Consider the following 13,947-nt stretch of genomic DNA (forward strand, 5'->3'; position numbering starts at 1 on the left):
TTGAGGCCCAACCAACTCAAATTAATCGCCTAATAAAGCTCAAACGCATCAATCCTGCATTTTTTTCTCCTGCTTAGACTTTTTGAAAATAAGCTTTGATTTATATGAACAGCCAGATTATAAAATTATATATTTGCATGTGCACAGTCTCTAAGATTTCATGAATATATTATGACTTAGAGATGCAAAAAATTATGAATTGAAATGTGAAAAAAAAAAAGATTTTAATTCAGAAGTTTTTTAATTTATTGCTATATTAAAACAAAAAATCTAATCTCCTACTAGACGTAAAGGATGACTAAATTCATTATTATTTTTAATTCAGCGCGTGCAAATTTAATAGGACTTTAATATTTATTTTAAGGAAAAAATGAATAGTTTAATTTTGTTAGCCTAAATTAATATGTTGAACTTTATAGCAATCTTGTTTAAGGGAATATATTGTATTTGAATGATTTAGAATTATTTTGATGAGTGTTAAAATTTTAAAATAATACAAGTGATTATTTTTTTTTTTTCATTTTGGCTTGAAATAAAATGAATACAATTTACAATTCAAAGATGATGGTGGTCAGTAACCGGTGGTGGTGGAGGATGTCGGTGGTGGCAGCGGTCGACGGTCGAATAAAACAAGCAATGGCCAGCGTCGACAAGGTAGCTTGCTTACAGTGGAAAAAAAAAATCGATCAAAACCGACTGAGTTTACAATTCATAAAAAAAAATAAACCGACTGAACAAGAAATTCACCTAAAATTTACGCTATATTACTTTTCATTCAACCAAACACCAGTATTTTCAAAATCCCAATGTTTGAAATACCTTACACCGACTTCACTTCAAATCAAACAACCCTTAAGCGAATACAATGAGCTTTTCTAGAATTGCAAATCTATGTTCAATAATAAATCTAATCGTCCGGCCAAACACATCATGAGTATTTTTTTTTTCTTAATTTAATGTTGTGCATTTAATTATGTAAAAAGATTGTCGGTGGTCTCACAGAGGATACCACAAATATATTTTTTCTTAAAACTAGTTGCAACAACTTCTATCACTGGATTTTACAGGAGAAAACATTAATCGCAGTGTCCGAACGTAACTTTTCATCCGGACTCCAATCACATGAAGAAGCGATTTTTTCTTTTGTACACACTGCGTACAAAAAAAGAGGAAAAAATTCACATGTTTTCACGTGATTGGAGTCTAGATGACGTCCATACTCCAAGGGTGACCTTTCAAAATCTCTCAATGATCATACCATTTGGACCTATATCACATTTTTCTCTCCATCCTCTCTCTCTCTCTCATTGTTATTTTCTTTCTCTATCCATCCTCTCTCTCTCTCTCTTTCCCTCTCATTTTCTCTACCCTCTCTCTCTACACCCATCCCCCCATTATTTTTCTTTGATATATCAAAATATTGGGCGTCACCATAAATATATTAGAAATTAAATATGAAAATTTAGATTACTTACACACTTTCTTTATGACATAATATAAGTATACATATTTAATTTAATTTATGTTAAATTTATAGATTATAAATGTCATTTTAGATTATATAATGTAAAAATGTCAAATATATTTAATTATATCTAATTTAAATACGCATATATGTTAATATGATGAGTATATATATACATTATGTAATTATAAATTAACATATATAACACCTTAATTGGCATAATAAAACTTTTTAATAAGAAGACTCCGTCACAGAAAATTCTTTCTCAAATTTTAAATAAAATGCATTGAAATGGAAAAATATTATTTATAATTTTTTTATGATAATGTTCTTATAATTATACATCAATAACTTAAAATCTTTATCCCATTATATGGGATTGACTTTAGAAATTATTAAAAAAGCTTTCTCAAACAAAGCTATACATCAATAACTTAAAATCTTTATCCCACTATATGGGATTGACTTTAGAAATTATTAAAAAAACTGTATCAAACAAAGCCTAAATATGCCTCTATCATTCTTATAATTATAGCTTCACAAAAATAAATTTCATAAGAAAGGTAGAAGTAGATTTAGGGTTAGTTTGAGACGACTTTTTTTATTATTATTTAAATAAAATTTTAATAGAAAAATCCTTGCACTAAAATTATGTTTTAAGAAGCAATAAAAAAATCGTCCCAAACAAAGTTTGGTTTTATTCGATATATTTTTTTACTGATTTCTAAAACAGCTTTATAATTCAAAATTTCAATTTTTGTATTAAAAATTTACTTTAGAAATAATACTTCTTCTCCCTATGTTTACTCTTTCTCTTTATATATATATATATATATATATAAGCCAATTAAAACAAATTCACACTCATATCACATACATAAGCTTCTAACTCAAGATCTAATGATTGATAGTCAAAGCTCTCAACCAATAAACAAGAAAGAAGCATTTTCTGACCATCTATTATGTTAATAAAAAATTATTCTATTCAGACACAGGATGCACCGGGAGACCAACCAGATCGCGCCACATCATTTTTTTTGCTCGGTAGTAATGCTCGATACCGTTGTGTACCGAGTGACCTGAAATTTCCTGATTGATCTCCGAACCATCTGTTGTCTGCACAGAATAATTTCTCCATCAACCAAACATGAGCCTTCACCCTTCTTCCTAGGCAATTAAAAATATAAGTTTTACATTGGTAAAATAATACCAAATGTCCAGAAGGCATTTGCAGAGGGTTTACATCATTCTCCCATTCAGAAAACTCCAATTGGAGACCTATTATAGAAGGCAAATTACCATAAAAATTACAACTTGTTGCCTCTAATTGCGGGCAATAGGACATAGAAGATCTTAACAGAAGAAAACTTCAAGATATCTGAACAAGTATTCTCCTTCCAGTGCTAAAATTCAAACAATTCATTTTACTAAGAGTTTCAAATGAATTGAATGCTATTTTTTAAACTTACCCATTCCTTTACCATTCATATATGTACAAGCAAAGATATAAAAGCCATAAAATTCAGTCAAATGTTTTCGTCAATATGTAATTAAGAATAAGTTTGAAAATTATTAAATTCATTTTGAGAGAGTAAGGAATTGTTTGTGATAGTTTTCTTACTATTTATTGAAGCAATTTTTTATTACAAAAATTTTAATTTCTGTACTAAAAAGTTGATTTAAGAAGCAGTAAGAAAGTCGTCTCAAACGAAACCTAAATGACATTAATGGTCAATAAACTATTAAGATTACACTCATCTCAAAGCAAATATAATAATTTTAAAATTTAACATAAGCAAATTTTGATCAGAAAATCTTTAAAAACAAAGTCTCTCCAAATATAAAAAAAGATCAAAAGAATGTCTGTCATTCTCTATTTTTTATGATATAGACAAAGCTCCAAATATTCCAACGTCAAAAACATATGTGAAAGATCAACTCAAAATGTGGAAAAACAATTACATTACATTCAGAAAACATTTATGCTTTATTTGGGACAGCTTTTTTATTGTTTCTTAAAAACAGCTTTTTAGTTTTAAAATTAAAATTTTTATACTAAAAAGCTGCTTTAAAAAGCAGTAAGAAAGCCATCCCAAACGAAGCCTTAGTTTCGATGAGGCGATGGCTCTGAAAATTTAAGTGTTCCTCCAAGCTCAACAGGCACCAACGGTATCAGAGAGTGGAGAACATCAGTTATCAATGGCCTGTAACTTGCTTCTGGTTGAACACATAGCACGGCAACAGCAGCAACCTGCATAATTCCACAAAATTCTAGCCTTGAGAGAACGAAGAACTATCTATATCTATAATGGTAGGACGTAGGTGAGTAAATGAGTCTAAGTTGAGTCAAGCTTAAAAGTTTTGTTTGGGATGGCATTCTTACTACTTCTTAAAGTAATTTTTTAATACAAAAATTTTAATTTTTATGCTTAAAAGCTGCTTTAAGAAGCAGTAAAAAAACCGTCCCAAACGAAGCCCAAGTCATCCTTAGCTTGAGCTTCAATACTAAAACATATACATGAAAAGATGAGTTTCACTTTAGAAAAGTTAACATGAGTGCATTAGTGATAGTTTTTATATAATTTAAAATTTTAGTTGTTATACAAGTCAATGCCAAAGCTTAATTGTTAAATACATAAACACATAAAAATTCTGCGATATCTATATAAATACCCTAAATAATTTTTAAACGATTTAGCTCCCTAACTGACTAGTTGAGTTGAGCTTGGCTCAAGCTTAGCTTGTTAGCTTTTTAAACTCAGCTCACGAGCTGGTTATCAAGGCGAGCAGGAGTTTTAGCCGGCTCATAAATCAGCTTCACTCAATCCCACCCACCCCTAACAGTAAGAACTAAAAAATACAAAAAGAACAAGAATAGATTTACTTGATATAGATGTTTCAAGTCCATTGTATCTCGGATCATGGGATCAACTATGCTTGGAAGCTTTGATCGGTCAGTTAGCTGAGGCATGGCCTGCAAAAAGATGAATTATCTCATTATCACAAGGAAAGATTCAAAGAAATTAATGAAAATTTTTCCTAAGCAAAAGCTAAGTTGAAACTTGAAATGAACAGATTGATACCCAAGTGACAATAGATTGATTTTGAGAGGGCGACATTTTTTCCACAGGCTTCCTTCCCAACAAAAGCTCCAGAAGAACAACTCCAAATGCATAGACATCACTTTTCTCAGTAAGCTTTCCTGAAAAAAAAGGGCTTTTTTCAACTCTTAGATGAATAAAAAACCTTTCTTTTCAAATTTATGATTGTAGTTTCAGTTTATATGGGAGCAAAAAAGGAAAGACAAACCATCTACAACATACTCCGGAGCTACATAACCTAATGTGCCTGAAAGTTTGACACTGGCTTTGTTTTGGTTGCAGTCACTAATTGCAAGTCCAAAATCTGAAATCTGTAGTATTCAGCAAAAATTAGAAGAAGATTTCAACATTTAGTTTAGTGAATTTGAAGGAAAAGATTTGTCAATATAAAAAAGAAAGTACCTTGGCATTGAACTCAGCATCTAGAAGAATGTTAGAGGATTTCAAATCTCTGTGAATCACAGGAGGGTTGCAAGTCTCATGCAGATATTCAAGTCCTCTGCTTGACATCATAAGTAAGAGAGTAAGTAGATTGAACATACTATAAATAATGAAAAAAAAAAGTATTTACAAGGTTGGTCAACCTTGCTGTATCAAGTGCAATTTTCATCCTCAAATGCCAAGTTAAAGATGACCCATGAGATGATCCTGAAAACCAAAAAAAAAAAAAAGATGAAAATAATCAAATAGTTCAAGTTTAGGGGCTGTTTGATAGCAGGATTTAGGCCGGATTTGAGGCGAATTTGAGCGAAATCCAGCCAAACGGCCTAAAATGCAAAACCAAATCTCACGGCAAATGAAAGCCGCCGTAGACGGAAAATTCCTCCTTTTCATGCTAAATCCCGGATTTCATAAATCCTGCTTTTTGCTGGATTTACGAAATCCTCTGGCTCTATTGGCGCGGGAAAGAAGAAACTCTACTCAAAATTTTCAACCTCCTTAAATCCTGAGTAGAATAGCCAAACAGTCACATAGGATTTAACAGAATTTATCATGAATGTTATCAAACAGTTTTCAGGATTTAAACCCCGCAGGATTTCGTAAATCAGGATTTAGAGGATTTATGAAATCATGCTTAAATGAAATCCAATGTGCTACCAAACAGCCCCTTAACTTTCCTCCCCCAATTTCATCATTATTATAAAAAGAGAACAATACCGTGAAAAAAAAAAAGAACAATACCGTGCAACAGTGATTCCAATGAGCCATTTGGCAAGAATTCATAGACAAAAAATCTAGACTCCCCATGAATGCAATAACCCAAAAGAGAGACAATATTTGGGTGTCTGATTCTTCCAAAAAAATTCAACTCATTCTGAATTGAAAAAAAAAAAAAAGTTAATTGTTCAAAAGTTAGAAAGGCCAACAAACACAAAAATTGGTAAGCAGTAGATCAGCAATTGAAGAAATTTACATCAAACATTCTCTCATATTCCATCCCACCACCATCTAATTTCTTCACAGCAGCAACACTGCCTTCGTTGAAGCTAGCTTTGTATACACAGCCAAATCCCCCCTCGCCCAAGATATTATCCTCGCTGAAATGATTTGTGGCAGAGTCCAGCAATGAATAATCAATCATTTCAACAACTTCCTTTTTGTGCACAATCTTCAATGAGCTCAACTTGCTAAAAACTGGAGTTAAGGAAAGCCCTTTAAGGGTAGAATCTGACAGATGCCCTTACAGATTAGTATGACAAACAGTTAAAATGAGCTTCTTTCAAATTCAAAACACAGAAAGATAACCTTTGTGATGCTTTCGGCACGAGATCCAAGCAATAATGGCAGATAGAGCTATTGCAATAACAGCAAGCGCGGACAAGGAGACGAAAATGATGAGATCTTTATCAAAATGGTTATGCTGGACCTCCGTAACCGTCTGACTATCTGCAAACAGAAAAACTGGAGAAGCTAAAATTTTGGAAGGGAAGCCCATCAAAGATGCAACCTTTGAAGGGATCCGGTGAGTACCTGTGGGAGATGGCGCCATAAGCACGGGAGGGGAAGAACTTGCTTGCAATTGCCGAGGAAGGACTCTGCAATTGTTGAGAGATGGGAAGAGAAAGAAGAGGAGGAAAGCGACGTGTGTAGGACTTATCTGTCTCTTCCTTTCCATTAGAGACAAAGCAACTCTCTCGAAATGTTGGAAGGAAGCCAAAGTAAGAGGGAAGGAGAAAACAATCGAAGCATTCTCTTCCTTCTCTCTATTTTTGAAACATCTTTCTCTTTCTGTTTGAATTCTCTCCGCTCGGGGCTTTTGGTTTATCCGGCTGCTTTATTTAATAAAGAAGAGGAACAGTTGCACGGAGAGCAGGAGAGAGCCTTTAAAGTTCAAACTCTTAAGATAAAAGAAACAATCATTTCATGGGGTCAGTTACAAAAAGCAAGCTGAGATGAGCAGAGGAGAAAGGTCAATGATTCATGACAGTGGTTAACAAAATTAAAATTTTAGAAATACAGAGAAGAAAGATAAGAAGCTTTGAAGCCGCGGGGGTGGGGGGGCGCTCCCCATTAAATCAATTTTTTTTTAATGGGAGCAATGAAAAGAGAACGTTAAATTTGTTTGGATTGAAATCAGCCATTGTTTGCCAATAAATTATGATACAAATTGGATCTATCTGTAGGTTGGTTCCAATTAAATGGACCAATTAAGTTTATTATTTTTTCTTTATATTTATTTTTAGCAGAGAACTGTTTTAATTTAAGAAAAGAACAAAGTTACAAACATGAAAAATGTTAAAAATATATATTTTTAAAATGGAAGTATCAAACCAAATTCAGATGAGAATTTTCAGCATTATTCTTTGGAGTTGCCGCCCTAGATGTAAGGTATAGTACCGTTGGATTCAAAATTATTAATGGATGATGCAACCTTACTATCAAACTGACCTCGTGACTGGTGAGCTTGGACTTGTGAGAATGAAACGTAAAGATAATAGAAGAAAATCTATAGAATGCTAATGAAACTATGAGTATCAAAATTGACAAAATATCCACTATCATTTCAAAAAATATCCACTATCATTGTCATGTATGCACTGGGTTGAGCTTCGAAGTGTGGTCGAGCTTGGTAGTGTCAAGTAGGAGTGGATGAACCTATGAACGAGTTCTAAGGAGTTGTTGCTTGGATGCTCTTGAAGCTGTCAGAGGCTTGTGCTGAGCCTTAGAATGCCTAAGGGAGAAGGCAAATGATTAGTGAATGTAGACAAGATGAGCTTAGTGATCAGCCAACCAAGGTGGGGTTAGCTGAGAAATAATTGAATTAACACTTTTCCTATAGTTGAGTTTGGGGAAGATGGTCGCTCTAAGAGAGTGAGTGACTAAAGTGACATCTAGGCGTGTTGAGGTGTTTTGTCTTATGAGGAATTTTCAGTTTGCCATGAAGAGGGAGAACTCATTGGTGAGCCCCGACGACTAGAGCTATTGATCACTTTGGGCGATTTACTTGTGAGCTCTATCAGTGGACCCCTCTTCATGTCGAGTTACTCTCTACAACCTGCTAGCTACCTATTATACACCTTTGAAGGCATACTCGAGTTTACAAATATAATCCAAATCAATGATATGCACAATCTATTATTTGAATTTAGGCTGTTAGTTACAATCAAATAAAGGCATGCGAACAAATCCTCATCAGTGAGAGATGGTTAAAACCCTACTATCTAAGATTCACTTAGTTCAATAAGGTTAGGCAAGTCAAATGTGATTTTAGCCAAGTCAAGCACTCTTATTTGGAGTTTTACTTCATGGGGCAAGTTGGTCATCAAATCTAAGAGGTCTTAATATGGGACCCAATAAGATAATCCAACTTAATTATATATAAAATTTTCTTACTTCAAATCAACTTATATAGGATTCATATGTAATACCCCGTATTTTAACCCAGATAAATAATTTTTTTCAGGAGACATTATAAATTCAAAAAATAAATCATATTCGTCATAACATAGATATTATAATAATTTAATTACACTAATTTTTTTCATAATTTTTTGGCACTTGTGTAAATATTTAAGAAATTGACATATGTTGGGACAAGTGAGATTTTGGGACCCTTATGTATTAATTTTACAAACTAATTTTAACAGAATTTTTAAAATAAAATGTATTATTTTATAATTTTTTTGGCACCAAAAAGATTTATATGAATTTCATACTGAAAACTAATTAAAATAAATAATTAAATTAATATTATATTATTGTTTTACTATAAATATCATAAAGCACTAACACAATCCATTATAAGACTTTTTCACTACAGAAGAATTGTCCATTATCGACGTACTTTCCGACGGACATACTTGCGCCGAAAATAGCGGCGAAAGAAAGGTGGAAAATATGCCGATAATGTTATGGCAAAAATTATGGTGTAATTCGTGCAAGATTTTTCATATTTTATGACAAATTTTTCTGTCTAAAAAAGGTGATTTTCCTGTAGTGTAAGCCAACAAATATCGACTACTGATTATTAATTATTGAAAAAAATTGCGATGGTCGAAATTTCTTATTAGTTTAGTGTGACTATTAAAATGCATGTTATGAATTCATTATTACTGTATGCATTTACTGATATTGTATTGATTTACTTTCACTGTAGGAATTTGCTATTATTATTTTATTTTACTACTATGACCACTGAATTTAATGGTGTTGATATAGATATTGATACTATTACTAAATTGTTATTGATATTACTACTATTTTATCATTATTGTTACTAATACTGAGCATGTAACATATTGAACACGTGATATATTGAACATATGATTAGTATATTAATTTAATACTGATATAAAATAATTAGATATCATGTGTGTGTCATTATAGGGTTTTATCATATTCATATGATTCCGAAAATCTTTATCATGATTTGGTTTTAACGCATGATATGATTTTTTTAATTGATTGATAATAATGATGTGATGACTATTTTATAGATTCGACACTTCTACTTATTTATTGATTTCTCCGCCGCATTGTTTTACTTTGCTTCCGTACTGTATTATTTTATTATTTACAAAATCTACTACTTTTGCATATAAGCTTTACTATTTTTACACATATTCATGATCATATAAATATTATTGCTATGATTTGAATCATTGAATGTTGATGTGCATATTGCTCTTTTGATGTATTTTGAATTTAGTAGAAGGATTTGATTTCTTGTGTAACAGCCCAAACTCTTAACTGTCGAGATATTATTAGATTTGATTTAAGAGTCTCACAATTTTATCCTGATGGTGTAACTTCCTATGAGGTCACCCATCCTTGAATTTCTTTATAATGAGCATGTTTAACTATGGAATTTTTTAATAAAATTATAGTCATTACACCAAAAGGCACCTCGATATTTAAGTGCTTAGCTTTTTTTACTTAAGGGGTTTTACAATCCCCTCCACTTAGGCAACTGACATTCTCGTCAGCATCTTTATCTCATAATCATCCACCATGCATATATGATTCTAGAGGTAACCCCTACAAGTTCAAGTGCTGACTATCACTATACACGTTGTACTTTATCCCATACATGGTTTAAGAGGTGTCTCTCATGGCGTAGCATTTTATCTTGTATGAAACTTAGTTCTTATATTACAATTGGTGTATTGCTTTGACATTATTTATAATAGCCCAAATTCTTAACTATCGAGATATTATCCACTTTAACCTAATGGTCTCACGATTTTGTCCTGTCGATGTAACTTCCTAGGAAGTAACCCATCCCATGATTTCTTTGGGCTGAGCACTCTTACTAAGAATTTTCTTAATGAAATATCAACGATTACACCAAAAGGTCCATCGATGTTTAAGAGTTTAACTTCTTTTTATTTAAAGGGGTTTATATTTTGCTAGCTCTTGAGCTCATTATGTGGTTTAAATTATTCCATGTCAGGGAAGAAGTTCATAAGTGTGAGATTGATCATAATTTCTCATGCTATTTTTTGTTATTTTAATTATTCTTTTAAACTTAAGAATGGAAGGCTGTGTTGTGATTGTATGATTTTTGAGTATTCATAAATGATGTATTTTTGGGTCAATGAATACATGTGTATTGATATTTTGAATCATATAACTTATTGCCGTTGTTTATTAATCATAAATGAAATTAGATAGTTTTGATTTTTCTATAATAAAATATAAAATAAAGAATTTTTGCAAATTAGATCCTAGGGCATGATATCAAGTTTGATCCAAATTAGTCTTTATATAACTCAGCATGACTTTTCATTCATCAATTCCACTAAAAGGCCTCCAATAAACATCATAGGCCTTGCTATCGATGATAGGCCTCGACCTTGTCAGTGATGGTGGGCATTAACGTTAGTGTCAATAGCGGTCATCGGCTTTGTTGGCGATAGTGAAAACCTATGGAAATTGATGATATATATCTAGAGTTAGAAAGCCAAGATTTTAATTATTTCTTCTAGAATCCATATTAGAGGTATATTTCTATCCCTAGTCTATTTAAATACGTATAATTATATAAGCAATGTCTACTTATAAATTTAATAGAGTACTAAGGTCATTAGACCCCTTAATCATATAATTTTTTTATAAATATATTTTTGTTTGTTAAAAATAACATTCATGCAGAGTTTTGTAGCTAACCGAACATATAAGCAAACAGCCAGAAAGAAAGTCTAAAGACAACATGAAACAATAACACAAAGAAATCATTATCTTAAGACTCTAATTTTCACAAAAAATAGGACAGCGACTCATTAAAAAATAAAAAAATAAAAATAAAAAAGAATTGTACAAAGCCGTTAGGAATGGTTTAATAAATATACAAATTAATTTAAAATCCAATTAAAAAGGAGCTGGTTATCTATGTACTTATATTATTAAGTATAAAAATAATTAGTTAGAAATTAAAGCATAAATAAAAAATTATCAAACTAATATAAAATTACAGCTATAATATTAAATTAGCACCAATTAATTAAGAAGGAGCAGCTATAATGTTTTTCTATTAAGATAGTGGATCATCATAAACTCAAATAAAATACTAAAATAAAAATTAAAATATGATTCCTCAATCATAACCATTATTTTTATTGAATAATAATATATTACATATATAATTATAAATAATTAAGACTATAATATTTTTTTTTCTATTAATTATGTTCAATGAATATGGTGGGCTAAATGAAAAAGACAGTAACAACCTAACCAAATTAAACAAACATGCAAAACAATTTGTAGCCTCATCTGCTTGGTCATCCAAAAAAAACTATAAGCTTATTTCTGAAAGGCGAGAGCAGCTTCAAGCTTATTTCTCCTAACTCACCATATGTTGTTATAAGTAAAAGTGTAGATTTTTTTTTTATATATAAATATGCTTACATTCAAAATTTGTTCTGAGGGCATTGCCTCTAGACCCCTATTTGTTCATCGTTGTACGCTTCGCAAATATGTCGGTGGTCCAAGGGGCAGCGCCCCCATAGCAGGGTTTGACCTTTGTATTTGGTTCATCGTTCCCTAACAATAACATCTTTACACAATGTGTTTATTTTTGTTGTGGCAATTACCTAAAGGCCATAGTATTTTAAAACTTCTAGGGGGACAATTGCTTAAAAACCTTTGTAATAAAGATTAAAAAATACATGGAGGATGACAAATTATCTAAATAATCATATAATAAAGATTTTTGAAGCGCTATGTTTAGCAACTCGCTCTTTCCAATGGCCGGTCGCTGGCCTATCTAGCAGCTGGACGCCAACTGATTAACTGAACAATCAATCGCGATGGTCAATGGTGACCAACAACGGTGTCTGATGATGGCGATGACAATTGTCAATGGTGGTTGATGGTTCTTAGTGCTCAACTGCCAAAGTAGCGTATGGTGGCTAGTTGCTAATAGAGAATTTACAATTTACTTCAAAATCGATAAAATCTAACAATTTTTAAATACATCAAAATTGAACAAGATGGTGCATTCCAAATACTTCAAAATTTTACTATGCATTCCTTATTTCAAATCAAACCACAATATTTTCTAAACCCTTGCATTTAGAATACTTTTCGGCCATTTTACCTCAAAACAAATAATAGCCATGTGTTTAAGCTTTGCTACGTTTATGATAAATGATTTGGTTTGATATTAGTTAACATTTAGTATTAATTGAATGATTGCAACTGTCATCATAACTAAAAAATATCTTCGAGACAATTGTTTCAAACTTTTAATCAATATCTTCTTTCCAAGCAAAAAGTGCAAAGTGCTTTCTTATATAAAAGAATTGCGTTAAGTAGGGCTGTCAAAATTGGGTTACGGGTTGGATTTGGGTCCAACTCGGAACTGACTCGACATTGTTTGACCTGACCCAAACCAGACCAATTTTTGCAAACCGGTCAGTTTTTCGAACCCGAACCTAACCCGTTTTAGGTATGTTTTACTAAAATTTTTTTATTTAATTCGATTTATTTAAACCTAAATTAAATTAATGTATGATTTACTTCAATCAATTTAAAATAAATTAAGTTTAATTTAGTTTGGGCAGCATGGTTTATTATTTTTTTGAAAATATCATATACTTATTTCATAACCATATTTTAAAACCTTCCTAAATTAATTAAAACCAAATTAAACCGGTTTGATTTCAGATTTTTGGATCAACCTGAACTCAACCCAGTTTTATAAACAAGTCGAAATCTCTAACCCGAATCCAGAATTTTTGGGTCGAGTTCAAGTCGGATTTTCGGATCGTGTCAAATATTAAAACCCCTAGCGCCAAGCTCCTGTTCATGATGTTTGGAAAAAAAAAAAAAACGCTTTAATTAATCCAATATGATTTAATGAATGTAATTGTTGACCAAAATATATTATTACAAAAGATGCAACATATTATTTATTTTGTTATCGTTGTAGTGAAGGATTTAACAAAATTGTAAAAAGAATGATATATTTCGAGTTCATGCCAATTAAATGATTTTATGAATCAAAAGCTCAATCATAAATTCAATGAGATAAATACTTAGCTAATTTTATGCGTGATATGCTCGATCCATGTAATTCATTTTAAGCTTTCAATAAAGAATGATTTATATGCCTCGTCAAATTTTAGAGTTTGAAAGCAATTTTTTTAAAGTAGTTGTAGAAAACAACTTCATAGCACACAAATTATTGAAAATAATGATCAAATAAAAATTATGATTGTGATTTAAAAGCATAATAGTAAGAAATCTTTCTCAAATAAAGTCTATGGGCTTCGGTTGAGATAGCTTTCTTACTGCTTCTTAAAACAGCTTTCTAATACAACAAATAAAATTTTGAAGCCTATGACTAAATTTTGTGCATGCAAAAAAATTTGTAAATTTTTACACTTTCGTTGATGACCTGAATTCGACAAAAATCTTCAATAGGTTATGTGCATG

The 13,947-nt window shown here is 31.4% G+C and overlaps 1 protein-coding gene across 1 annotated transcript; it reads right to left on the reverse strand.

Moving 5' to 3' along the window:
• Window positions 1–3,306: 3,306 nt before the first annotated feature.
• Window positions 3,307–7,050, reverse strand: LOC110094014 (probable receptor-like protein kinase At1g80640). The gene is made up of 10 exons (XM_020819107.2): window positions 6,538–7,050; window positions 6,313–6,453; window positions 5,981–6,234; window positions 5,749–5,881; window positions 5,151–5,214; window positions 4,969–5,065; window positions 4,775–4,877; window positions 4,549–4,667; window positions 4,350–4,439; window positions 3,307–3,716 (listed from the first exon to the last, which is right to left on the reverse strand). Exons 1-10 carry the CDS (start codon window positions 6,680–6,682, stop codon window positions 3,570–3,572), a joined length of 1,293 nt encoding a protein of 430 aa, XP_020674766.1. The 5' UTR covers window positions 6,683–7,050; the 3' UTR covers window positions 3,307–3,569.
• Window positions 7,051–13,947: the final 6,897 nt, after the last annotated feature.

Source organism: Dendrobium catenatum, unplaced genomic scaffold, assembly GCF_001605985.2.
Source record: "Dendrobium catenatum unplaced genomic scaffold, ASM160598v2 fragScaff_scaffold_156, whole genome shotgun sequence".
Lineage (NCBI taxonomy): Eukaryota > Viridiplantae > Streptophyta > Magnoliopsida > Asparagales > Orchidaceae > Dendrobium > Dendrobium catenatum.